Genomic DNA, 26,002 nt, shown 5'->3' on the forward strand with positions numbered 1-26,002 from the left:
ACGGGAGGGGGAAAAACTCACCGAGCTACTGAGACCGCTCAGAACGTCATAGATCAACGCACCTTTTTGTTTGCAGTGAGGAACGGAGCGCTCACCAGAAGGTCGTGCAAGCTCCAGCCCATCGCCGGTGGTACAGCGGCCACCAGCCCCGGCAGGATGCCGGGCAGCAGCTCAAGGCCTCATCAGCACCAGCTCGTCCCGGGAATGCTCTTTTCCATATTAGTGTCACAAGTGCCACAGCTGTTTTGGCTACTGAGGAGGAGAAGTCACAGCCAAGGGTTAAGTACTTTGTCATCCGGACAGGTGAAGCCGCAGCAGGCACTGGCACTGGCACTAGACGTAACTATCAACTACAAGTCTTAGCCTCATGCTGCACATCTGCGTGTAACCTACGTGCAGTTGTAAACGTGATGCCTCGCCACTCCGAGACCCGCTGCAGGATCTAGGCTGGAAGGCGCGCGGCTCCCCCGGGCACACCAAGGCAGGTTTCTCGGGCTAAGGGAGATGTTTTCAGGTGCTTCACCACCTCTCCCAGAGAGCAGGCAGCCTCATCCCGCCCTCCCGTGCAAAGGATTTGCAGCTCCAGGCTGGCAGAACCGTGGCAAAAGTTGTCTCGAGCACCACAGCCGCGGCAGGCTGGTACTCAAGCTTTTCCCAGCACAGCAAAGCCCATCAGAAACGTTTAACGAAGGTCAGTGTCTGAACCAGGAATGCAACTGAAGTCCCTGCAGGGAAAGGGATCTCACCCACCGGCACTAAGCTACTGCAGTTACTGGTAATTCAGTATCCTGGATACACTGCTCTTAACTACTGGTTTTAGCTTGGACTACAGCCAAATCACACCCGGGATAAACTGCCTCATGATACAGTATAAGCTAGTTAACGTATAATTGCCTTTCCACCTTCCTCCCACTCACCCTAACGGGAAAAAGATAAGAACTGGAACAGCCTCTCTAGTTTTATGTATACCAGACCTAATCTGAACTCTCCAGGTTTCACACTCCGACTGCTACCCCTCTTAACGCACATTTATTGACCTGAAGACTGCCAGGCAGCCTCTCTGGAGCATCCCTGCCTCAGTCAAGAGCTGCACCAGAAGCTGGATTCCCAGCTGGCAATGCATCAAGGATGTGTTCCACATCCACCTGGCACATAGCGGGCTCGGTTGCCAGTCAAATCCATGAACGCTACAGTACACTACATTTTGAGTTTAAAGGCAAATCGATCGTTTCCTTTGTGAGAACAGCTCTATCACCTTGGCTAAGCAAGCTGCATATGCCAGAGTGGTAGGGTTGTATGTCCCAATGCCCCACAGCTGAGGTATCCTACAAGGAAGCAGAAAACCGAGAGAAGAAAGCATCGTGCTGCTGCCAGTAACTTGCCAATAACGCAGCAGACATGGCCACTTCCTAAAACGTTTGTTCGGGAAGAGCACAGCTCTGTGTGAGTAAGAAGTTGTTCACTACTGAGTAACATCAGGGTTGTGGGCTGAGATGAGGAATAAACAATACGGGTTATTTTCTGTTGATAAACCAGATTCGGCCAGATGTAGTGCAAATCTGGAGAAAGCGAGGTCTTTCTCTGTGCTGAAACACGTGCTGCAAGTTAAACTACCCCGCGGCCGTGTGGGGAAGCAGAGCAGTGGTCAGTGGGCACTACAACAAAGAGCAGAGAGAACAAACCATCCTGAACCATGGCACCCTCAGCCACCTCCTCGCGGCCTGGCTGGGGCCACTGGCACACACACCCACACATCACAAAGGAGCTCTCGCAGAACATTCCGCTAGGTGCTTTCTTCACTGGGACAGTCCATCCTGCGGCCAGCTGTCGGGGCACAAGCGTTGGGAGCGTTATGGGAGCACTGGACCGAGGCTGAGCTCCACGTGATGGGTGAGCCAGATGACCTCAGAGCCATGATCGCCCTCCTCACTGGGCCGGATTGGAGCAGCAAGGTTTTTAAACTCGTGCTTCATCTTGAAGCTCACGGTCACTTCGCCCTCTTCTTCCTGCGGAGTGACCTTGATGAAAACTCCCACCTTATTGGCTTTTCGGAAAGCAATAACGCTGCCAGGCAGAAAACAAAAGAACCGTGGGTCAGCCAAGTTCTTCAACAATTGTTCTGAGAGATTTATTCTGAGACACAACATATGAGGGATGCTCAGTTTATGGCTAAACAGGCCCTGCAGGAACAGGTGCCCTGGTCTGTAGCTCACTCCTCGCTGCTTTTTGCAAGGGGCCCACAGCCCCTCCTGCCTCACAATCAGAACGTGGGTACCCCCTTCATGGTGACAGCTGCTGGCACATCCACCCAGCTGAACATGCCTGCTTTGGCTGGGGGAGTTACGTAGCCAGCTGTGCCACAGCGAAGTGCCACAGAGTACAGCTCCAGTTGCTCTGTAAGAGGCCGCAGAAAGTATTCCATTTCAAAGGCTGGAGACAACTCTGTCACACACCCTACAGCGTAGTTCTCCCCGTCACTGTGAACCCTCTGCTTGCAAAGGAAAGGATTACACAGGATATTCCTGGAATTACTACCACCACCTATAACTCAACTGCTATAACAGCACACCTTGCTTCAAAGGGAACAAATATCTCCTCAACAGTCCAAACCACAAGCAGAAAAGACTTGCATCGCTGATCTCTGACTCCCCCAAAACCATACCGCCACTCCCTCCCCAAGAAAACCTGACCAAAAAACCCAAAACATGCTGAAGACAGGGAGGAGAGCGAGTTCCTTGTTTGAAGTGCCAAGGTTAAGGGGTAAGAACCCTACTGGACAGACAACACTCACTCAGGGTCATCCTGGAAGTCTTGAGGCTCTGCCAGCTCATCATATTCCGCTGCAGCATCTTTGCCAGCCAGAATAAGCTCCTTGGGAGGAACTGCCACCTGAAGCAGAACACAAAGAGAAGCAGCTTTCAGCACTGATCACCACCTACACTGCGAGCAGGACAGAGCCCTCCCCTTCTGAGGGCTGCTTTACTACAGTTTAACAGAAAAAAAATGATTCATCATCATCTTTCCTGCACTCTGGTAGCGCCGGGTTACTGCTCTGCCAGAGAAATCGTGAATTTCTCCCTTGGCTTCTGGATCTCAAAGAACAGACACAATTTCAAAATACTTTATGAGCTGATATTTACATTGGTGACGCTCATTTAAGCTCCAAGGATGAAAATGCAACAGTCAGCAGGGACTGAAGGACATATGAAAAGTGTGACCTGTGCAAGGATAAACGGGAGTGGAAAGCCTTGGAAGAGGCCCGGGCTTGCACAGCAGGAGGGTACAATACCTTGGCAGTGCTGTTGATGTTGTCAGGGTCTCCCTCCTCACACTCCAGTAGTGTGACATGTGTGATGTTCTCCACTGGATTGGTCAGAGTCAGAAGGACTTGGCTCTCCTGGGGAGATGCAGGAATCGCAGTTCAAGATACAGTTTCTCTAAAATTCACCGTTACTGTTAGGACCTCCATCTTTTGTGACTGATCAACACCTTAAAAAACTGCACCACATATCCATCCCACCAGGGGGCAGATAACAAACACCCCCAGTCCGTGAGAAAGGTGTCAATGCCATGCAGCACAATTTCTTAATATAAGAAATAGGTATCTTTGGAATCTAGCCAAGATCTCAACTCCACACCTTTTATTCTTCAGATATTGGCATCTGCTTGCGATGCCAGATGTCACACTGCACGGAAATCTACTCCTGCAGAGCGACAAGTACATGCAGTGTTATTCTGACCACTCCCTTAAACCCTGCACCCTCTCTAAATGCAGTAAGCGAAGCCCTTAGGGAACAATCATCACACCACGTCAACTTCCAAAAAGATCCCACATCCACACCTCCCAGCTATGTCTCAACCTAAGACATTTCTGGAAGAAACGACTGACCTTCTTGTAGCGCAGCTTGGGAATAGACATGATTCTCACTTCTGGGATATAGTTACTACAACAAGAACAAAGCAAATGACCGTGATAAACTGTTGCTGTCTTGCACAGACATCCATGTAACTCTCTCAATACTATTAGATCGTAGCTTACACTAAAAAGAAAAATGAAGTGCCCTTTTGCTATACAAGCCTAATCCTACAAACTCGTGCTACCGCGTGGGGCTGGCACAGCAAGCAATGCCTTTTTCAAACCATTAAAGTCTTCAGGAAACTTTTTAGTACATCAGGAAGCAAACCTACTACAGAGAAGCTAAATATATTTTAAAAGGTGATTACACCATCCTAAGAGGTGATGCAACTATACAAGAGGTCAAGAATACAAAAGAAATTAAAAAAGAGGACATTAACTAAGCATGGATGGGTAGTTGCTCTCCCCAGTCTCCATATCTTACTTACACAGCAACCAGCTGGATCTTGAATTTGATAGATGTTGGATTGAATTCTGGCTTGCTCAGGTTATGTTCACATTTCTAGAGACAGAGATATTTTAGTCAGCACCAAAGAGAGCATGCAGTCGCAGACTGAAGAATCAGAGCTGCAAGCACCGTGCCACTAGCCACGAAATCACTGGCCTCTAGTAGAGCACACACATAAACGGCCTTGAGGTGCGTGTAGCCATCGCCGTGTCAAGTCACTGATACTCCAAAAATGTCATCTCCAGTACCATTAGTGCAGTCTCAGAAACATGAGATTTGGAAGCCAGAATCTATTAAAAAACCAAACAGCTGGAACTCAAGACCAATCTCCTCATAGGCTACTCTTCAAATACAGGCTCCGCCTGACGTTACCTATTTCTGAGAAAATATTCTGCATTTGCAAAGTATTCTGCATCTTAAATACTTACAAGAATATTTCTCTGTTACTCTGGGAACTGGATAAATATCCCTGCTTCACTGAGAAGGCAAGCAGCTTTTTAAAGACTATGTAGTAAGCCAACAGCAGAACTTGCATTTAATTCCTGCCTGTCTTCAATTCCCAGGTCTCTGTTTTTATTCTCTGAAATATCTTCTTTCTGCCTTCACTCTAAGGACATCTTCAGTATTCTGCGCTGCCTCTCACTAATATTTTGTTTGCTAACTTGATTTTTGTCTTAGGAATAGCAGAAATTTTCTAATTCCATCTGTACTGGAAGCCTTCTGTGATTCCTTGGCTAGGAGCATCACACAGACCTTCACACAAAAACACTTTTATATCCTCATGCATCTTTGACAATGTTGTCCCCCTTTCACAATCTCCATCACGTCAGAGATGCAACAGCCTCCCTCATCTCCTGGTGCTGTTACCAGTAATTTGGTTGAGAACTTTCAACAACTAGAAGCATTTGAGCAATTTCTTTTGAAAAGAAACGCACAGCCCACCTCCCACAACCCCTGCGGAAAGGCTGTGGATGTTGTCTACCCAGACTTTAGTAAAGTCTTTGACATCATTTTCCCCAGCATTCTCCTGGAGAAACTGGCTGCTCATGGCTTGGACAGGCATACTCTTCGTTGAGTAAAAAACTGGCTGGATGGCTGGAACTGGGGTTGTTTAGCCTGGAGAAAAGGAGGCTGAGGGGAGACCTTATCGCTCTCTACAACTACCTGAAAGGAGCTTGTAGGTGACTGTTGGTCTCTTCTTCCATGTAACAAGCAATAGGACAAGAGGAAATGGCCTCAAGTTGCACCAGGGCAGGTTTAGATTGGATATTAGGAAAAACTTCTTCACTGAAAGGGTTGTCAAGCATTGGAACAGGCTGCCCAGGAAAGTGGCTGAGTCACCATCCCTGGAGGTATTTAGAAGATGTGTAGAGGTGGTGCTCAGGGACAGGGTTTAGCGGTGGACTTGGCAGTGTCAGGTTAATGGCTGGACTTGATCTTAAAGGTCTTTTCCAACGTAAATGACCCTATGACTCTATTATTCTAAGTCCTGCGAGCCAAGAAAAAGCACATTTTTACATTTAATTACCTACCCGGCAGCGCAGTGAACGTTTGATCAGGAGGTGCTTATGACGTGGATAGAGCTGGGAAGCGCAGATCGGCTGGAAGTCAGGCTGCAGCAGACGCTGACGCAGAGTTGTCACTTGGCACACAACAGAAAAAGACAAATTAACCTCTTGCTCAGGCACTGAAACTTGAGCATTGCACACAGCGAGTGTGCCACGCACTGTGTCCAGACACGCTACAATCTCCAAGAAACTTAATTTCACTTGCACCCAATAATTAAGAAGCCACTGGCCAGTATCACTGTTTCTAGCAGAGAATAAATGGAAGGTAAGAGTTGTAGAAAGGGCTGCCCGGACTGGGCCCTAGAGCGACATCATTGCCAGCCCGGGAGAAACCCTGATCTCTATTCGAAGCTCAGCTGGGGTGGAAACAGAATTTTGTCATCTTCTAAAAAAGAAGCTCTTTCTCAAGGGCAAATCAGTGCATAGCTTTGTTACCCTCACAGCTGGGTGCTGCACCAGTACAATATATAGCTTCCCAGCAAGGAGTCTGCATCTCAGGCTCACACAGACAGAATTAGTTCCCGAGGCGAGGAACTCCAGCAGCCAAACTTCCTGTGGATTTCTCCCAAAAACCAGGCTCCTCACTGTTCCCAGTGTCTAACAGGCAGTGAGCCACCTGGCAGCCTTTCCCTCACTGCAGGGAATCGTGAAAGTTGTCTTCTTTACCAGCATCACACTGTCACAACGCTGACAGTCTCCTGAGAAAAGGAGACCAAGATGATCTACCCCTTTCCATAAACCTTTCATAAATTAATTAGCATTAGCGCACGTCGTAGGCCTGCAGGACTACCGAGAACATCTGTCCTACTTAGAGCCACCTCAGCAGGAAGTCCACATCAGTTTCCGTACCTTCTGTTTTACCCCACTCTGAAGTTTCGTTGACCAGTTTACAAGATTTGCTGATTAAATCATGAGCTAGCTAAATAACTGGCAAGTGCATGCAAGCTGTTCCCAGCTGATGTCAAAGTAACATGCAACTGTTATTTAACAGGTCAGTTAAGGTTCCAACTCCTCAGCAGCTCGGCTGCCTCCTTATTTCCTGCTATTATTTGAAAAAGGACGTCAGCTCTTTTCTCCATCCCAAAGTTGACACTTCACATGTGGAGAAATTAAGGTCAGCAAGAAAATGAAACGACTGTTACGAGGCCTGACGTATTTGGCTCCGAGCTTCCCCAGTACAACACGAAGCTGAGGCTTCATCCAAAGTTACCATTTTAAAAGTCACAAACTTCCCACCATTTCAATCCCAGCATAAAAATTACTAAAACCTCGGGCCATGAGGAACCCCACTGATAAGCTTCCAGGGACTGTCCATGTTATAAAATGTAAGGGCCAAAAGTGACAGAATATTAAGGTGCTACCTTCTGTTAGATTGATTGGTCTTGTGTAGTAATCCTCAGGAAGAGGTTCCACTTCTTCCACTGCATCCGATGGCTCAATCTTGATCTCTTTCTGGTCCTCTCCTTCTTTCAGCCTGAAGTAAAATGAGGGACAACTCAGTCACAAAATAAAGCACGCATGCTCTGACAAAAAGCAGCAGCAGTAACTGCATTATCACACAGGAGGCAGTGAGAGCTGAGACTGCAAGACAACAGTAACTGCACAAGGATGTGAGCAGTCACTTCCTTCTATGAGGAGAAAGCAAAACATCTGGAGCTGTTGCACAGAGATGTCTGAGGATTTGACATCTCCCTAATGCTCCAAAGAAGAAAGCTCCTTTCACTCTTATCTGCTAATATGTTCATCATCTTTCTGAAGCCGCTTTACTGTTCTGTAGGAGGCTGCCCACACCTCCCATCCTTCCCACAAAGACAACCCCAACCCTGAGACTCACGAGAGTCCAGCGAGGGCACTGATGGGTGCTCCGGGCCTCTGGCGTTGAAGCCTGGTTCCCAGGCCATATTTGTCCTACAAGGTAAAAAGGAATCGTCAGCTTCAGGTCCGCTCTCTGCCAGGACAGAAAGACCTACTGCAAACTCATCCTTTGAGCTGCATGACAAGCATAGGGAGACAAGCAAAGGAAAGCAAAAAGGGAAAGGTATTCAATGCTTCCCAAGATTTTTTTTCCTGCTCAAACTGTTAGTAAGGAGAAAACAATTACCATGGCACTGCAGATGGGGAGAGACAGATGTGGCTACTGCTTATAAAGCTTTTTGCTCCTTCCTTAAATCACCAGCCTGCACTACTGGCACATTTTCCCTTGGTCTTCTCTTCAGAGCAACTGCATGTCAAGTAGTGCAGAATGAGAGCTCAACTGCCAAAAGAACTGGGTCGACATGGGTACGCATCCATCTGAGATGCCCTGTAGCACTACTAGAATCAGCTGGAAGGTTCAGCTTCCTACCAGCCTCATCACCTACAGGTTTCTCTTGCCAGGCACCACCAGTTAGCAGGAACAGCTGAGCTACTCCTCAGCTTTCTACAGCTGAGATGCACACAGGGTGCTTGGAGGCAGAAATCTTCCTTCTGGGCAGGACCGAAAACCTGAATTCTCAACAAATGAGAAAGCTGAGTGTCAGCCTACCCTGGTTATTTTTCAAGGATCAGGAGACTAACTTTAGTGCCATCTGCCTCAGGCAGACGGATGGCTGTGTCTCAGCCACGCTCTGTGAAGGACTGCTTTTCAAGTGTATGTTACTTACTTAAAGACACTGCTCTGTTTGTAAACTACCAAAAAGATTTTTTGTAACAGATGTTACCATCTAATTAGTTAGCCTTCACCTGTGTTTGTTCTGGGCACATCCAAGTCAGAGGCCCTGAGGCAATGTGAAGAGCAGGATCTCCTACTGCCCTTCAGTTGGTACCGTGAGAGCTTTAACACCAGCAGAAACTGTGAAAAGACTTACCACTACGTGTATAGTGTGTTGCTGTGGAGAGCCCCCAAAATAGCAGCAGGTAGCAACGGAGACAAAAAATGCAGCCATAAGACACAAGCAAGGGCACAGAGCAAGCACAGTTCATTGAGAAGTAGCAAGCATACGCAGAGTCACCCAGCTAAACAGAGTAAGCACTGGCCTGCCAGTTACAACAAACAAGTCACTCGGGCCACAACCAACTCTTAGGGTTAGTTTCAGTTGAGACTTCATGCAGGAAAGTGCCAGAACATCCTAATCTAACTGTTACTGAGCTGTGGTAGGCAGCTGTCCTAAGAGCTACCACTGGCAGTGGGACTGAGGTTGCACTGCACTTCACTGCTGGATAACATATTCCTTTGCCTGGCAAGTATAAACGCTCCTGGCATTATCAGAGAGGACTATCAGAGAAAGAGGCAATGTATTACACAACAATGGGCGTGAAACTACTTGTCCCTAAAGAAACCCGTGTGCCCCAGCACATTTTCTTCATGTTGTTTTCAATAAAAGAAAGCCGAGTAGCCCTGTTGTGCCACCAGTTATTTTTCAGGCCGAGGCTGTTCTGCATCACTCTTCCTGCTCGGAGAGCACAGTACTCCCAGCTCACCGAAAATGCCAGGGGCATGTAGTTTCGGCGTCGCACCAGCTTCTTCCGGTCCCGCTCAATCTTCTCTTTCTGAGCCAACTGCTGGTAGTACTCAACCAGTTTGTTAATCTGGAGGGATGAAAAGGAACAGATACTGTGTGAACAAACACCAGATCAGCTGCTATTTGCCTGTGATCAAGCTGAGGTTCCTGCTACTTGTTCCACTCTGTTCCTAGTACTAACTGTATTTTGAAGGATACCCATTAAAGAAGCTTGTGCGTCAGGTTACAAACCGCCCCTCTTTTGGGAATGACATCTATCAGAGAGCAGCGTCCAGTTCTCACTTTGCAGTTAGGCAACTGACACTTTGTTCACACATTTGCCATAACTGGGCAGAGTGGCCAAAACTGACCAGTTTGGATCAGTGGAGCAAACAACATTTTCACCCAGGCCAAGGCTGATCATGTTTAGTGTAGAGCCTTAAAGGGTGACAGGGAAGGGTAGTGAAGGTGCAATTCCGTTTTCCAGATCCTAGACACACTCTTTACGGGAAAACAGCTTTCTTCACACACATATGCAGCATATTCATTGGTGTCTTTTTAACAGCGCTACTAGAGATGATGTTTTCAACTGAGTTTCTTCTGAAAGGGAGATTTTATACCGTGACATCCACAGGACAGCCTCTAAGAGGCCTTCCTTCCACTGAATTCAGTCAAGGTGGAGATTAGGAACTGGAACTGGTATCTGAAGGATTATATAGATGCAGAAAAAGTGATGGAGAGAGCCTGGCACCTCTAACAGCTCCTAGTTGATGTGTCTCCCCTTCACTCACCCTCTGTGTGTGAGGATTCTCTGGCTCCTGCCAGCCACCACTAGCTGCATGGAAAAAGGAGAAGAAAACAAAGTCCTCAGGAGAAGATATTCAGAATCCACAGAGAAATCACATCTAACACCGAACTATCTCAGCCTTACTCATGAAATATGACGTTTCCTATTTTTGCTACACTTATAATTCTTCAAGTTCATGCCTGCACAAATATACACCTCTGAAATCCTTTCACGGGCAGGTTTGGGCTGAAGGACCTCCACCAGCTTTTATACTGTGTTTTCACACTAACGCTGTTTGAGAGGTGCTCAGAACAGCACCTAGAAGTCACTTTAGCAGCAGGTACATGAGTTTACAAGAACACTCTCTTATCACTGGCTGCCCATGACCCTGCATCTTCAGCTCCCAGTCTCCAGTCACATCAACACTGGAAGTCAGAGGATCTGCTTGGTCTACTCAGCCCCATTTCTGGAGCCCAACAGATATTTTCTACATATCTTATGCACCCAGAAACAGATGAAAGCTTTGTTCCAGTGCTGTCATGAAGAGAAAAAACCAAGTACAAACACTGACTAGTAACTCTGGAATAAGCCTAAGTGAAAAAAGGGAAAGAAAATAAATTAGATGTTTACGCTGTCAGCCTGAGAAGCTTCAAAGTCTCTGAAGGTACACAAACAAGATCTCCACAGAGGGGAGAGCGTAACATAAAACACATACTGGGCTCCTGCTGTCACTCGGTCTTCTGTCTTTGACTGACACTTACCGACAGACTTGTCTGCCATGCCAACATCCCGGGAAGTCCAGCGGCAAAACCCACAGGCCAGGTAATACGCTTTCTTCATGGTGGTCTTGGCCGGGTCGTCGGGGAGTGGAGCAGGAATGCTCGTGGCCCGGGTGGAAAGGGTGTGCATGCAGCAGGGGCAGTCAAAGCAGTTGGCACACCTGTAAAGAAGAGGGCCTGTAAGACAGTGCTCCAACAAGGACCCCAAGCGAGGGAAAATGCTCTCAAGCAGCAAATCAAGATTAAATGAACCGACTGTTTCATCTTAGGCAACAGCATCACGGAAAAAGGGCAACAGAGCCATCAACAGAAAGAGGAGAGGTTAAGAATCAACATAAAAATGGCAACAGTGAGAAATATTGGGTGATACCAAAACACCTCTTTGTATTATGGAAGCAAGTCATCAAAAAAAACTAGAACATGAAGAGTACATGATACATCATGGAAAGATATTTATTCCCCAAAACAGACTAAAAGGTAACAAGAAGCAATGTAAGTTTCGATGAGAGCTTCAGATACACGTGATCAGGTGTTGATTGAGGAAGGAGCCATTTAAAATAAACGAGTCTTGATGAAAAAGCCAAAGCGACCTTACCTATTCTTTTTCAGCTTAGCTTCAGCTGAAGGCATGTTCTCCAGGCAGCTGGGGCAGTAGTGAGAGTCCACCTGATGAACGAGATGGTCACATCACACTTCTTGGCACATGTTTGTCTAGACAGCATGCTGGCAGCAGCCTGAAACTCTGCCACGTGTTTTAACAAGGCTTTGTGTCTGGCAACGGACAGGTGAAGTCAGTGAAGACTTGAGACATTTTTTGGTATCTGAAATCTTAGCCCATCTTAGCCAAATTTTGATCTTTAATAATGTAAGTCAAAAGGTTTCTTAAGTCAGGACAGATTGAACCATTCTGCCTAGAAAACGGGAAGAGGACAACTGGGTATTTTGCAGTTACCAGAATTTAATTTTTCAGCTTTAACAGCAGGTTTTAACATGCTATTTTCCAATTATATCTACATTTATTTTGCCCTTGGACTTACACTGGTCAGAAATCTATGTATTTCAGAAGATGTTTTGTATTTGTCTGCTGTCATAAACTAATTTTGCTAATTATAACAACAGCAAGAAGGAAGTCCTCTTCTTGAAGAGGAAAACACACACTTTTTGTTAAACATGGAAACGCACAATGACTGCATTCTCATGCTATGGAGAATTCATGACAGATGCAGCTTGGTGACAAACCTATTTTCTGCTCTTCAGAGGCTTTGACATTTGCAGAGAGATACCTCTTCTGAGATGTGGGTTGCATGGTCATTCTTTTTAAGGCTTTCCAAATCTACCGTAATTTCTTACTTCACCCAGACTCCCACAAAATCAATTTTACCAATTTTGTCATGACCTGCGCAGTCACACGAGCAGCCCCAGGATCAAGGCTTGCCCGTGCTCTGCTCCGCACAAAAGCTGTGCTCCTGGCAGGCCCCCACGCAGCAGCAGCAGACTATCGCTCCAGCCTGACGATATTCTGCAGCTCAAGGCTCCAGCCATCTCTGGACAAAGACCAAACCCTCCACAGCAGACATCCCACCGCATAACGCGGGGAAAAGGCTTGTCCATGTGGAAATAACCTCACACCAAACACCCGCAACCCCGACTCCATTCTCAGAACAAGGATGCCCTCGGGCCTGAGCACACCGCCTTGCCAGCAAGCGCGGGTTCTGCCACTCGGGCTGCTGCGAGCGCCACCGCATCCAGCCCATCTCGGCAAGCCCCAAGAGACAGCGCCGGCCCACGCCCGGGAGCGGTGCGGGAGAGCCCGACCCGGCTGGGCCTCCGCCGCAGGCCGGGCCCCGCGGGGGGTGTGCCTGCCCGTCCCCGGCCGGGGGGCTGTGGGAGGGGGTCCCTGCTGCCCCGGCCGGCCCCACGGCGGGACCGCTCCCGCCCAGCCAGGCCCTGTGGCGGACGGGGGGGGCACATCCCCTACGAGGGGAAGCCGCCCCCCGCGGCAGTCCCCACCCCTGGTACGCGCGCCTCAGCCAATCACAGCCCGACCTCTGCCGACGGACAGGCGTACAGAGCCAATCCAACGCACGGCACCGCCCCTTCCCTCATTCTCTGCCAATCCCCTCGCTCCATGGAGGCATGGCTGTGCCCACCCCTTAGCCGCAATACCAACCAATAGCAAGAGAGAGAGCGAGTGAGCTACAGGACAGTCACCCAACCAATGCTCGCAGAGCGGGCAATGTCCCGCCCCGTCCCACCCGGGCTGCAGGCGCGGTGCGGCCGGGCCGCCGTTACCTCGTGCGAGACGCACTCCAGGGAGCGGAGCTCGCTGCAGTACCGGCAGAAGTACAGCTGCGACAGCGGCGCCCGCATCTCCTTCTCGCCGCGCACCAGGTACAGCACCCGCTCCGACTGCAGCAGCGACGCCATCTTCCGAGGGGGGCGGCCGGCGCCGCGCCGCTGCCGTCATGCGTCACAGCGAGACGTCACCGCGCAGCCACGTGACCCCTGTGGGGTGGGGCGGCGGCTGCAGCAGCGTGCACGTGCCCGTCCGCGCCGGCGCGGGACGTACGCGTGCCTGGCGGCCGGTCCCGGGGCTGGTGCGTGCAGCTGGGCGCTCCGTGCCGCACGGAGCGTGCCCGTGCCCGAGCAGTGCCCGGCGGTGCCTGTGCCCGTGCGGTGCCCGGCGGTGCTGGTGCCCGTGCTTCACCCGCTCCACAGGGCTTCCCCTGGGCTGCAGCGGGACCGTGCGGGACCGCAGCCAGGCGGAAGAGCAGCCGTGCCCCGGCTCGGCCCGCAGCGGGGGCCCTGGCTCTCCCCCGTGCCCCCGTGTGAGGCTGTACGCTGGGGCACAGGGCACCCGTGTGCTCCCCCGGTCCTCTGGGCTGGCAGAGGGAGCCGCGCGGCGGCTGCGGGCAGCCCGGCTGCTTCACACGTGCCAGAGCTGTTGCAACAGCTTTTCCTGTGCTCTTCCTGTTTCCCTGAGCCTTTGTTCGCGCTCGCTGCGCTGCCCACGTTCCCCTCTGAACCCACAAGGTGACAAACATCACGCCCCAGAGGTGTTTTCTCTGTACTCTCATGGTCACTGAGATGGAGCCTGACAAACCACCACGACAAACGTCCCCGTGTCGCAGGATGAGCAGAGAAAGTGTGAGGTCTCTGCATCCTGTGCTGCGCTGCGTGTCCAGAGGGCAGAGTTTGCACCAGCAAACCACCTCCAGTTCGCTCCCAGACGTGCTGCCCGAGCGTCCTTCACAGCCTGGCCTGCCATGTCATTCCCCGATACATCTGCGCCCACGCAGCGCCTGGTGTCAGTCCTTGGCCTCTGCCCGCCGCTTGCCCATGCAGCTCTAGAGGAAACCTCCACCCATGAGGATCCGCTGCTGCTCGTGATAAAAACCCCACATGCTCTTTATCCGACAGCAGCAGATGGAGAGGGACGCGCTGTTGGGAAGGCAGGGAGGAGGCTGCCCACCACAGCCAGGCCAGGGGTGTCTGAGAGCACATGGTAGTGGTTTCCACCATCCACAATCCAGCAGGTTTCTCCAGGAAAGGCAGAGGTGAAAGGCTCAGTGTTCGGGTCCTGCTGCGGGTGACACCAAGCTTGTGTCCCAGCAGGAAAATCAGAGCATCCCACCTTGATTCCTGGGCCAGCCAGGAACAGTCGCTGCTGGCTTCACCCTTCAGCATCGCCAAGGGAGTGGAATGTTCCACCATGCAGTGGAAACACTGTTCCCAGCTGGCGGGCCAAGGTCTGCCACCTCCCCGGAGATGCACTCTGCCCGCGTCTCTGTAAATCAACCCTGCCCTGAAGCCCCGGGGAATGCTGGCTGGTGCCTCCCTGCTGGAGTTTTATGGAGGCACTCGGTCGTTTTGCTTCCAGGCTTTGAAGGTGGATGGGTGCATGGGGAGCAGGGGAATGGGGCAGGGGCAAAGCCAAAGCCCTTTGTTAAGCTTCTATGCCATGAAATAACCCCATGGCACCTCCCTGGCACCTGAGACCTTTGGGTTTGGCTTCTAGACAGCTTTTCCCGGTGGGACCCCATCCTGGGGGAGGACAGGCTGGAGCGTGGTCTCACTTTAACCTGGTGAAGAAAATAAGTCCTGCCTGCTCTCCCTCCCCCTCCTCTCCCTTCCGTCCCCCCTCCCCTGCCGCCCTCCGCGGGCCGGGCCGGGCGGGGCCGGGCGGAGGCTCCCTCCCCCGGCGGGGATCCTGCCGGCGCCTCTTGCCGGAGCTGGAGCTGGAGCCGGGGCCGGGCAGCGCCGCAGGTAGGGGGGCGCAGGTAGGGGGGCTCGGGCGGGCAGGCGGGCGGGCTGCTGCCGCCGCCTCTCCCCCGCGGCGGGGGCTCATCCCGCCGCCCGGGCAGCCGGATCCTGTGGGGCGGCTGCGGGCAGGACGGGGGGCTCAGCCCGGTGCCCCCGGTTGTGTCCCTCGGCGTCCCGGCCGGAGGGAGCGCAGCTGCGGGACCCGTGGAGGGCGGAGGAAGGGCAGCAAGGAGCAGTGCCCACTCCCCAGCCCCGAGCCCTGCTGCTAATTAAGCCATTAACTCCGTGACTCAGCAGGAGGAGGGGGGGTGGCAGGAGGTGCGAGGCTCCCCCAGAGCGAGGGGGGCTCCGGCTGCCCTGGTCCTGCTGTTTCCCCACTCGTGAGTGACCAGCGGGATGCCCGGTTGTGGATTTGCTTTATCAGCTCCTTTAACAATGGTAGCAATTAAAAGGGAAGTTTTTCCCTGGGCTGTTATCCAGCTGCATCAAAGCATGCTATAAATCCTGTGGCCTCTCGAGGAAGCTTTTACCAAAGCCCTTTGCTCTCGAAGGAGCCCGAGGTCAAGGCTGGACGCGGCTGCGGGCGTTTCCCTGCGGATAGCAGCGGGGTGCTCGGAGCCATGGGAGCAGTTCTGGCTCTCCAGCCCCCATGGCTATGGCAGGGATGGAGGGTGCTACCCCATCACCCCTCTGCCTCTCCCTTGCAGGATGGACCTCCCTGACTCCACAGGTCCTGCCGCCCTCCCCAAGCACATCCTGGATGTTTGGGTCATCGTCTTGATTATCCTGGCCACCATCCTCATCATGACGGCCCTGGTGCTCTGCCCAGCCACCGCTGTCATTATCTACCGGGTACGGACTCACCCCACGCGCAATGGCATCGTGTGAGGCTGCGGCAGAGGCGATGAGGGACGGCTGGCTCACCGGGCAGGATGCCACAGCCACGGGACTCTGTACCAGGGACCTCGCAGAGCCCAATGATGCACCCTGAGAGCTCGGGAGAGACTGGCAGGAGCTGGGGTGGGCCAGCACCTGGACACCTGCCCGTCTTGCCAGATGAACCCACTGCTTCCTATTTACCCACTGCGCTCACGGGGACCGTTGAGGAGATGGAAGCCTGGGCACCAGTGAGGAGATGTGTAACTTTGCAGATGTATCCAGCTAGAAACGACTCACTCCCCATGAGGCAGGCAGGCTGGTCTCACCTTTGCTGGTGACCCCGTTTCCTCCCAGGCAAGCAGTAAGGAGTGGAAATGTCCGGCAAAGTTATTTCTTCCTTGAAGTCCCAGTGGTCAGAATGGTTGGGAAAGAAGGATCAAAGCAAGATGGATGTGGCTTCTGATTGTGCATGTGGAGACTCAGCTAAAAGCATTGGTGACAGAGCCCGTCCTGGCTGCACAGAAGACGTGCAGCTGGCACCAGCTTCTCCTCTATCACTTATCTGCTGAAATTGTAGGAAAACCCTATGGGGCACTCAGTTTCTCTGGGTCTCGCACGGCAGAGGAGTATGGGCAGCTCCTGCCAGCCTGCACGCCAGCTGCACTCGGTGCTCCTGCCAATGGTGAGGGCCCCCACCGCTCACCTGGTACCCTGGCCCCGTTGAGGGGGTCTGTGCACCCCTCACCTGGGCAGGCAAAGCGGGAGGAGCAGAGGGGTTCGTGCCCAGGCAGTGACAAGGGACCATGTAAGCTCTTACATTGCCCCTTGCTATGAAATAAATGGTCTTTATTCTACACGTGAGTGTGTTGTGTAGCTCTGTCCTCTCTACGGATGGTGTCCGGGTGCCTGTGTGCAGGATCTGAGATACTTTGCAGCCTCTCCAGAAACTCGGTGCTGACCTCCTGCACTGCCTTGGATCGAGGTCCCCAGGGTTATTTCAGCCCCATGGAAGGCCCACTGCCAGCCCGGCCCCACGCTCCAGGGGTGCAAACCCAAATCTGGCTGTGGTAGTGGCAGTGACTGTCAGACAGCGAGCGGGAAGGATCCCCAGGGACTTTCTGACAGTGGTGACAGCTGCTCTTCTCCCGCTCGAGTGACCAGCATCGCTCTCCCCCGCCAGCCTCGTGCTGGGCTCTGGCGTGTGGCAGGAGTCTCAGGACCGAAACGGCGTCCTGGTGACTCATGGTGAGAAAGGTCATGAATAATTAGATGAATCAGGCTGGGATGTGCGGAAATGCTATGGTGACGCTGGTTGGAATTGTTTAAATCCCATTTTCTCTGCTGGAAAGAGCAACCAGCCCCACGCTGTTGGAAACCTTGTGTCCCATCCCTGTGCGGCTTGATCTGTGATAACCAGCATTGGGTTTGCTTTTGGTGTTGGGGCTGGAGGGCTGGACAATTCCCAGGGAAGCAGGACCTTGAGGGAAAGCCTCCCAGCCCGGAGAGGGAGTCCAGCACGAGGATGGAGCCCCTGGGGAGCAGAAATGCCTGTGCTGGAGCCATGGGCTGTGATTGTGCTGGGGAGGGAGCCGACACGTATTCCTTGCCTGGCCCAGACGTGAATTTCTGTTTTGAGCTGTTGTCTCTCTCTCCCCTCTCGAGTTGCAGAATTTGAGGCAAATAACCAGAGTTATTTTCCTGTTGTTCCCCTCTTCTCCCTCCCTTGGTGGCCCGGTGCGGCGGCAGCTGGAAAAGATTACAGCTGTGCTCGGTGGGAGCACTCCCAGCTCTGCCTCCCCTCCACGTTCCACCCTGGTGTCCCTTCCCTGGGAACACCATCGGGTGTGAGGACAGCCAGCAGCATCTGGCACCAGGAACCGGAGCTGAGCAGCTTGTCTATAAGAGGAATAGAGAAAAAGCCACAAATATTGGAGTGGTTTGGGAAGGAAGCCTAGTTTGGAGCAAAACACCCTTGGAAAAGCACGCAAACCCCTCCGTCCCCGCAGCCGTGCCCGGTGGCTGTTCTCACCTCTCCGTGCCCTTTGTTGTGAGCAGCTGGGGGTTTGCGAGAGGTTTCCTTTCATGGTAGGAGTTTTCTGGGAAGTTTCAAGCCCGTGGCAAACATTTCCAGGAAAGGCATTTGGAAAGACGGGTTTGCTCATGACAACAACAAACTACATGGAGCAAAATGGCAGTGAGGGGAGAGCAGGGAGAAGTCGGGACGTTTTTAAAGCATGAAAATGGGGGGGGATGGATTTAGACTGATGTGCACTGTTGAGCTGGAAATTCCTTCTCCAGGATTGATCAAGGTAAGCAAATCCCCTCACGGCTCTGGCTTCAGTGCCTGGACAGTGCTGGAGCTCGGAGGTGGCGGTTACGTGGCGTTTTGCCGAGGAAAAACGCCTTTTCCTGCCTGTTGGAGAACGGGTCCTGCAGCAGTGACGCTGCAGCAGGCAGGCATGATGCAGGAGCCGAGGTGATTCAGCATCCACCGGGGTGCTTCCCGGCCAGCGTGGTGGGTGTCGGAGCACGGTGGGAGCTGGCTGCCAGCCTGTGGGGGCTGCTGCTGGGGGAGGTGGATGCTGGCAGCCCCGGCGGGGAGGAGGAGATGCAGGATGCTGGCTCTTACCTTGCCTCTGGGCAGCGATGAGAGCCATGCCGGAGACACAAGTGCCCAGCTCAGCTGCCTTATCCTGGCTGGACAGGGCATTGTGGACCCTGTGGCTCATCGGGAAGGTTGTGCAGCAGGAGCTGACCCCAAACATCTTGGGTGCTGTGGGGGAAGCATCACCTGGAGCAACTGTTGGTACAGGACCCAAACACAAGCCCTGTGGCCCCAGAGGGGTCCCAGACCAGCCTCTTTGCTCCAGGCTGCAGTGGGGTCTCCAGGAGCACACCACATACACCACGGCCAGTGGGCTCGTCCTTCCCCAGCCTCAGGAGGAGCGAATCCCTGCGGAGTCGGAGCACGGAGTGCTTGGGGGGGCTTCTTGTGCTGGAGGGGAGAGCAGCAGCACTCAACGGCCACCCATCTCCCCTCCCCTGCTGGGCAGCAGCAGGTCACTGTGTCCCCCTGTGCCCTTTGGGTGGGGGGCAACGGGCCAGGGGCGTTTCTGCAGGGGGCAAATCTTTGCCTGGGAGGGGAAGGGATGGGGATGTTGGATGGGGAAGCTCCTGCAGCCATTGCCCAGGGGGTGCGGGGGCACTCGGGGAGGGGGGATCTCTGCTCTAAAGGGCACTGGGCACCATGCCCAGCGGGGAGGCTGCCATTGAACCAGGACAGTGCCTGTGGGAGCACACAGGCTGGGGCAGGGTGGTGAGGGCTAGGCAAGCTGTGGAGGCGGCAGCGTGGGGGAAACCTGGTGCTAGGGGAGCTGAGGCCTCTTGCCTGGCGGAGCTTGTTTTACTTTCGCCTCCTGTAGCACACCTAGAACAAAAGTTCAGAGGTTGCCCCGGGATTGATGCCGTGCCAGGCTGCCAGAGGGAAAGCAGTGCCGTTGCCAGCTGGGGTGATGCTGCCTACCGCTGCCCAAGCCCCTCGCCACCGTACCCAGCACGCTGCTGGCACCATTCCTGTCACCCTGCATGGAATAATCTCCTTTCTTGGCTCTGGGACAAGCCAAGCCAGCAACAGTACACCGTCTCACTGCTCACTATGGCCCTGTAGCCTGGCCCAAGGTGTCTACAGCCCCCATCCCATGGCTCGGACACAGCCAAGGTGGCTAGTGGCAGCAGCAGCATGGCGGCCAAGGGGCTGGAAGTGTCTGGCTTCCCGCCCCGGGACTCTTGCCAAACATCTGCAGCAGGCGGGGGCTGGCTCCAGCCAGACTCTGGTGGAAAAACAACCGAGAAGGGAGGTTTGTGTGAGGGTCAGCCCGCCCAGCATGCCTGTCGGTTGGGGTGGAGGACCCTCATCGGGCAGGGTGGAGTGGCATGCTGCCCTCAAATAGTCTCACCAGAGCCCCTGGCACCCTTGGCTCTCCCATGCTGCCTCCAGCATGGCATGGCATGGCATGGCAGGGACACTGGGTGACATGCCCAGAGTCCCACGCAAGCTCAGTGACAGAGATGGGGACTATCAACTGTGGCGCATTAAATCCTCCCGCATTCTCCACCTCCACCAAGGCCAATTCAGCGCCAGGACCCAAGGAAAGGGGACTTGGACACATGGGCCCCTTCTTTTCATTTTGTTTTTAGGAAAAAGCAATTCAGGAGTGGCTCAGCCTTTCCCTGCGCATGGCAGGGACATGACCATGCTGCGCCACCACGCTGTGCCACCACACTGCTCCTCCCGGCCCCCAAGTCCCTGTTAACCATGGGAAAGCCACAAAAGCCCCATGTAGGCAATTAGGGGATATAATTAGAAGTGTGTGGCTGTTCCCATGATGGGAACCAGCGGGGCAGGGAGCAGAGCCCTGAGCAGCTCTCCAGCTCTGTTCCAGCTCTGTCCTGGGAGGTGGATCAAGCCCTGGCCGTGGTGAGCAGCGTGACCTGGCTGGGGAGCACAGTGCTGTGCCGGGGAGTGTGGCATTGTGCTGGGCATGGAACAGTCCCTGTTGGCTGCAGGATGCAGCGAGGTACAAGCAATGTGTTGGCCAGCAGCTGCAGCCCCGTGGCCCCAAATCTCCCCAGAGCCTGGGAAGTGGGTGGGGAGGGTCGAGTGGGTGGGGAGGTTTTGGCTCCCACAGGCTCTCTGGTCTTGAAAAGGAGCCACCTCAATCCACTCACGACCACATCTGTGAAGGGTGACCGGAGCATCCCTGTGGCCAGCCAGGCTGTGTTGGGCTCTAGGCAGTCCCCAGGCAGCAGCTGAGCATCTCAGCGGTTTGCCTGGACCTGGGGGAGCACCCCAAACAGCTTGGGGACCCATGCCAGTGCAGGGCTAAGGCACTTCTCCAGTAGCCGTGCAGGTTTAAATAGCTTTGGGAAACGCTGCTTGTGATCGGGGGACCTGCAGCTCTCCCGCTCCATGGGTTCCCCATGTGCCTGGGGGATGTACCCGACCCCCAGCCCTCCCACACCAGCTGAGGCTGCACTTCCAGCCTGACAACGTCAGCCTTTCCCAGGACATAGCGTTCCTGCAAAAATAGTGGGATGGAAGATTGCTCCCAGCCTCCCCCAAGGCCATGGCCCGACTCCCCTTCCCTGGCGGCATCTCTGGCAGCCAGCTCTGTGACAGCACGCTGGCAGAGCTGACCCTGCTTTCTAGTAAAGCCAAACCTCGTGCTGGCACCCATGGTCCCCCTCAGGGCTCACCCACTGCCACCCAGGTCCTGCCCTTCATCCCAGGCCAGCACCCACCCCAAACTGCAGCTGCCTCCCCAGCTACCCTCCAGCCAGTTAATTCTTCCATCAAACTTTTTTTTTTTTTCGCAATTTCAGAAAATTTACACCTCAGCATGGATATTTGCCTTGGAGCCAGCCCAGGGTAAATGTTTGCATTCCCGGGGTATGCAAACAGGGCCCTGGAAACTCCTGCCCCTGGGGACACCAAGGGCTAAGGGACAGCAGTGCCCTGCTCTTGGTCACAGCGGGGTCACCATGGGGCTATGACACTCCAGGTCCCCCACCGGGAGGGACCCTACTCCAGGGCTGCTTCCAGGAGCACCCTAATTTGCTGGGCTGCAAAGGAGATCAGCTTAATTAACCCTTCCGCTCCCCTGAGCAGCACAGCCATGGGAGGGGAGGACACCGGACTCCAGCCTGAACTCCCCGGGGATGCTGCTGGAACGGTTTGGTCCCCACTCCTCGGGTCCCAGGACCCCGCTCGAGGCTGGATGTCACCCCGGCTGAGTGCCCTGCGACACAGCCTGGCACCTCTCCCACCTCGCAGGCTTTAATCCGCGGGTCCTTGGCTCATCTAACGCATTGCATAAACGCTGGGCACATGCTGCTGCCCCGTGTGGTCGCGGGGGTCCCACGTCCCTGCCCGGCCGAGGTGCCACCACGGTACCGCCACCCCGCCGACCCCTCCCGGGCCACCCCGCCCGCCGCCGTGTCCGTGCCAGGGCCCACACGGTTAACGCAGCCCTCGGCCCGTCCTCCCCCCGGCCATTGGCTGCCCCCCCGCCCCGCTCAGCCCAGCAGCTATTTCTCGGCTGTTGGGCTCGGAGGTGGCAGGAGGCGACAGGGAGGGAGGGGTGTGTGCGTCCCCGCCACTCTTCCCCCGGGGTGCGAGGAGGGTGCCCGCGCCCGCCCCGGCCATGGGGGGCTGGTCCTGCAACGCCTGGATTTTGTCCCTTTTCTTGGCTGGGCTCGTCCAGCCGGGGCAGAGCCAGGAGAGGGAGAAGGTAAGGGGCGGGGGAGGGGGGGAGACCCTAAGGGGGCTGCGGGGAGGGGTGGGGGGGGTCGCAGGACTCTGGGGACCCACCTGTCCCCAAGGCTCGCTGCAGAACTCCCAGGGGCAGGAGTGGGGTACTGTGGCCCTGTGACACCACCTCCCCCCCCCCCAAGTCCCGGTGCCTGGATCACGGGGGTTTTGCTGAGCTAGTTCTTGCGAAGGGAGAATTGCTGTCCTGGGGTTGGGGACAGAGGGGGACAGAGCCTTGTCCCCCCCAGTGACCCTATAGTGGCAGCGCATGGGGCTTTTGTTCCATGTACAGTGTCCAGGGGGGTGCGCCTGTGTTTGGGGGGGTGCGGGGGCCGCTGTGTCCCCACACCCCGGCGGGCAGAGGTGACTGCCAGCCCCCGGCCAGCCCCCCCACCCCGGGCGGGTGAAGCAGAGCCCTGCTGCCGGGATCCCGCCGGCCCCACCGAGGCTGAGCTCCCCGGGCAGAGCCCCTGCCACTTTATCTCCTGCCAGCTCCCAAAATAGCCCCTCGGTGGCGCTTGGGTGAGTCTGGGTCCCCTGATGGGAACAGGAGATAGGGTCCCCTGGGTTAACCCCTGCAGAGCCACCAGCAGAGACTGCTCCACCCTGGCCCTTCCCTGCGAGGGTCTGATCCCTGATCCCTCCTTGCCTGGGCCTGGCTTGGCCACGGCACAGCAGCCGGTGCCACTCCTGGGCACCCCGGCTGCCCCTGCCCCAGAGGAGTCGGTGCAGGGGTGGTGGGGTCCTGCGGCCCCGAGGAGGCCAGGGCTAGTCTCTCCACGTGCTGGCACGCCAGCTCAGGCTGCTTTCCAGCCTCTCGCTGTCCTGCCTCACCCCGGCTGGATAAACATCCTTCCAGCTGCAGCCAGCCTCCCTGGCTGGGTGAGCACATCCGTGCACGCGCGTGTGCATGTGCGTGCACAAGCCAGCCTGTCCCACCACTGTGACCTTGGCACGCTGGAGCCTGGCTGCTGCCAGTGGCATTCGGGGCAGGAGACACAATGCTGGCAGCTGCCATCTCCGCCAGTGCCAGGGCTGGACCCACTGCTCTGGTGGGTGTGGGTGGCCGTGGAGTGGGTGAGTGGGGTGGCTGGCTGGCAGCTCCCAGCCTAATCCTATGGGATGCTCCTCGCTCCACAGGTGAAATGCTACGACTCGGTGCAGGGCACCATCTACGACTATGGAGCCCTGACCATCCATGGGGACGAGTACATCCCCTTCAGGAATTATGTGGGGAAGATGGTGCTCTTTGTCAACGTGGCCACGTACTGAGGCCTCACCCTGCAGTACCTTGGTAAGGGTCCCGCGGGGCACAGGCTCCCCAGGGGCACAGGCTCCCCAGGACCAGACACGGCTGGGGACACTCCGAGAGGGTCACTGGAGGTGTGGGGGGTGAGCCTGGTCCCTGCTAACCTGTCCCTGGCTCTGCTTGCACAGAACTGAATGCACTACAAAATGAGCTGGGGCCCTACGGGCTCGTTGTCCTGGGCTTCCCCTCCAACCAATTTGGGAAGCAGGAACCCGGCCAGAACTCGGAGATCCTCCCTGCACTGAAGTGAGTACTGCGGTGGGGGCTGCGGGGTGCCTGCCTCCCACCCCAAGCTGAGCTGGGGTCCCCAGACAGGCAGTGGGTGCCCAGGCTGCAGCTCTGGCTGGCTGTGACCCCCAAAATCACAGGCTTGGGGTTCCCCCACTGTCCCTGTGCAGCACCAAGAGCTGCCCATTGCATGACACCCTGCCCACCCTCCCCTTGCAGGTATGTGCGGCCAGGGGGGGGCTTCGTCCCCAACTTCCAGCTGTTCCAGAAAGGGGATGTGAACGGAGCCAAGGAGCAGAAGGTCTACACCTTCCTGAAGGTGGGTGCCATAGCAAGGGGGGATGAGGGGGCAGCACCCAGCTTGTTTTTTTCATGGGGCAAGGCAGTGATGCGCTGGCCCCTCACTGCAGAACGCCTGTCCTCCGGTGGCCGAAGAGTTTGGGAACCCCAAGAATCTCTTCTGGGAGCCTCTGCGGAACCACGACATCAAGTGGAACTTCGAGAAGTTCCTGGTGGGCCCCGACGGCGTGCCTGTCATGCGCTGGTACCACCGCGCCAACATCGCCGTCGTGAAGAACGACATCATCGCCTACATAAGGCAACAGCAGAGGCGGCAGCAGCAGAGCCAGTAGAGGCTGGTGCTGCCAGCCTCAAAAGTGGCTTCACCCCTCTGCCCGCTTCCCCCCCCAGCTGCTGTGGGGATGCTCCCCAGCAGCGAGCTGGCATGCTCCCCCCTCCATCGCTCCTGTCTCTGGCACCCTCTGGCCAGGGTGCTGGGTTGGATAACCCAGTGGCAGAGACCTCAGTGATGGGAGGGGGATGTTTCCCAATAATCCTGTGTCCCACCTCCACCCCCAGCAGTGACATTTCCTCCTGGCCACCAGCTTGCCCTCCTTGTGCCCCCCGCTCTGCCATCCTGCCTTGCTGGGCAGCAGGGGGGATGCAGGGGCTGGCCGCCCCCAGAGCAGAAGACCACATCTCCATGAAGGCTTGGCCCGAAAGCCCCCGTGTTGGGGTGGGCCTGGCCTGATCCTGCCAGGCATGGAGCAGCTCTTCAGTGCATTCAAGCTGCCCGTGGTCCCAGTGCACAGATGTGCTCCTCTCCCCACTGGGTATGGTCAGTCCCTCGTCCCCCACCACAGAAATGCCAAATAAAGGCTCTGCAAACGTGCAGCCCCACTTCTCGGTCAGGGGTGGGGGGATGAGAGTGTGTGTGTGGGCACAGCAGGGATGGATGGCTTGGAGCTGGAGAAACTTTTTTTTTTTTTCCCCTTCCCCCTCTGAGCAATTGCAAACATGGATTTATCACCAGCCCAGCATTTGGGGAGAGGGGGTGTGTACGTGTGTGTGGGTGCAGAGCACAGGAGGGCAAAAGGGAGGGGAAGCAGGGACCAGCTTCCAGCAAGGAGCGTTCCAGGGCATCATTCCGCCATGCTTGCAGAAATAGGGTTGTTGTTGGGATTGTGTGGTTGTTTTTCACCCCCCCACCCCCGCCCTCCAGACTTGTTTTCCTGGAACAAGATTTGCTCTGTGCAAGTGGAAACCAGCCCCAAGGCCATTGCTGCAGGGAAAGGCAGGGTGGGGGGGGATGACAGGGGTGTTCCTGCCCTGGCAAAGGCTGGGGGGGCAGGACGTGGGGGGCATACATGTTGGTCAATAGATCCTGGGGCACCCGCGCAGGGCTTGGGTGTCTTATGGCTACAGCTGAGCACACAGGGACCAGCCACCCCACCATCCCTCCCCGTCTCCTGTTCCACCCCCTCTGCGAGGAAGCAGCTTGCAGGATAAAACAAGAGAGACTCAGCTACACTTCAGTCCTTAAATAAATACAAAGACACCAACCACCCTCAGCCCGGGCTGTGGCTGCGGCAGGCACCCGGCCTGCAAGCGCGGGATTTCCCACCGCTGTCACCCCCTGCTCCCGGGGCCGAACCGCGCCGAGACCCACGGCAAAGCCCCCAGATCGGGGCAGCTCCTGGGAAACGCTGGCTCCTCTTCACTGAAGACCTGGTGCAGGTCTACAGCGACACCCGGCC

At 55.2% G+C, this 26,002-nt stretch overlaps 3 protein-coding genes across 7 annotated transcripts; 2 read left to right on the forward strand and 1 right to left on the reverse strand.

Moving 5' to 3' along the window:
• Positions 1-34: 34 nt before the first annotated feature.
• Positions 35-13,416, reverse strand: DCTN4 (dynactin subunit 4). Of its 3 annotated transcripts, XM_086621529.1 has the most exons (14): positions 13,270-13,416; positions 11,573-11,643; positions 10,960-11,138; positions 10,203-10,246; positions 9,392-9,499; positions 8,779-8,799; positions 7,767-7,840; positions 7,294-7,406; positions 5,897-6,006; positions 4,345-4,418; positions 3,890-3,944; positions 3,290-3,397; positions 2,792-2,889; positions 35-2,064 (listed from the first exon to the last, which is right to left on the reverse strand). In XM_086621529.1, the coding sequence occupies exons 1-14, from the start codon at positions 13,402-13,404 to the stop codon at positions 1,851-1,853; spliced, it is 1,404 nt and encodes a 467-aa protein (XP_086477655.1). In that variant the 5' UTR covers positions 13,405-13,416; the 3' UTR covers positions 35-1,850. The 3 variants fall into 3 exon arrangements, with proteins under 3 accessions (XP_086477655.1, XP_086477654.1, XP_086477656.1); XM_086621528.1 differs by lacking the exon at positions 8,779-8,799; XM_086621530.1 differs by lacking the exons at positions 8,779-8,799; positions 13,270-13,416 and adding an exon at positions 12,217-12,248.
• Positions 13,417-15,209: 1,793 nt separating this feature from the next.
• SMIM3 (small integral membrane protein 3) lies at positions 15,210-16,522 on the forward strand. Of its 2 annotated transcripts, none has more exons than XM_086621643.1 (2): positions 15,210-15,243; positions 15,948-16,522. In XM_086621643.1, the coding sequence occupies exon 2, from the start codon at positions 15,949-15,951 to the stop codon at positions 16,126-16,128; it is 180 nt and encodes a 59-aa protein (XP_086477769.1). In that variant the 5' UTR covers positions 15,210-15,243; position 15,948; the 3' UTR covers positions 16,129-16,522. The 2 variants fall into 2 exon arrangements, with proteins under 2 accessions (XP_086477769.1, XP_086477770.1); XM_086621644.1 differs by having other exon boundaries at positions 15,228-15,257.
• Positions 16,523-18,266: 1,744 nt separating this feature from the next.
• GPX3 (glutathione peroxidase 3) lies at positions 18,267-25,139 on the forward strand. Of its 2 annotated transcripts, none has more exons than XM_086621419.1 (5): positions 18,267-18,428; positions 23,570-23,723; positions 23,867-23,984; positions 24,186-24,285; positions 24,377-25,139. In XM_086621419.1, exons 1-5 carry the CDS (start codon positions 18,354-18,356, stop codon positions 24,596-24,598), a joined length of 669 nt encoding a protein of 222 aa, XP_086477545.1. In that variant the 5' UTR covers positions 18,267-18,353; the 3' UTR covers positions 24,599-25,139. The 2 variants fall into 2 exon arrangements, with proteins under 2 accessions (XP_086477545.1, XP_086477544.1); XM_086621418.1 differs by lacking the exon at positions 18,267-18,428 and adding an exon at positions 22,229-22,409.
• Positions 25,140-26,002: the final 863 nt, after the last annotated feature.

The sequence above is a fragment of the Tauraco erythrolophus genome, chromosome 16 (genome assembly GCF_009769465.1).
Source record: "Tauraco erythrolophus isolate bTauEry1 chromosome 16, bTauEry1.pri, whole genome shotgun sequence".
NCBI classification, from domain to species: Eukaryota; Metazoa; Chordata; class Aves; order Musophagiformes; family Musophagidae; genus Tauraco; species Tauraco erythrolophus.

Excerpts from the sequence above, each read along its gene's own strand:
- DCTN4 (XM_086621529.1), bottom strand. The coding sequence starts at position 13,404 with ATGGCGTCGCTGCTGCAGTCGGAGCGGGTGCTGTACCTGGTGCGCGGC. Across the intron at positions 10,247-10,959 it reads CATGGCAGACAAGTCTGTCG|CTAGTGGTGGCTGGCAGGAG; the intron begins GTAAGTGTCAGT and ends TTTTCCATGCAG. Across the intron at positions 2,890-3,289 it reads ACATCAACAGCACTGCCAAG|GTGGCAGTTCCTCCCAAGGA; the intron begins GTATTGTACCCT and ends GTTCTGCTTCAG.
- SMIM3 (XM_086621643.1), top strand. The coding sequence starts at position 15,949 with ATGGACCTCCCTGACTCCACAGGTCCTGCCGCCCTCCCCAAGCACATC.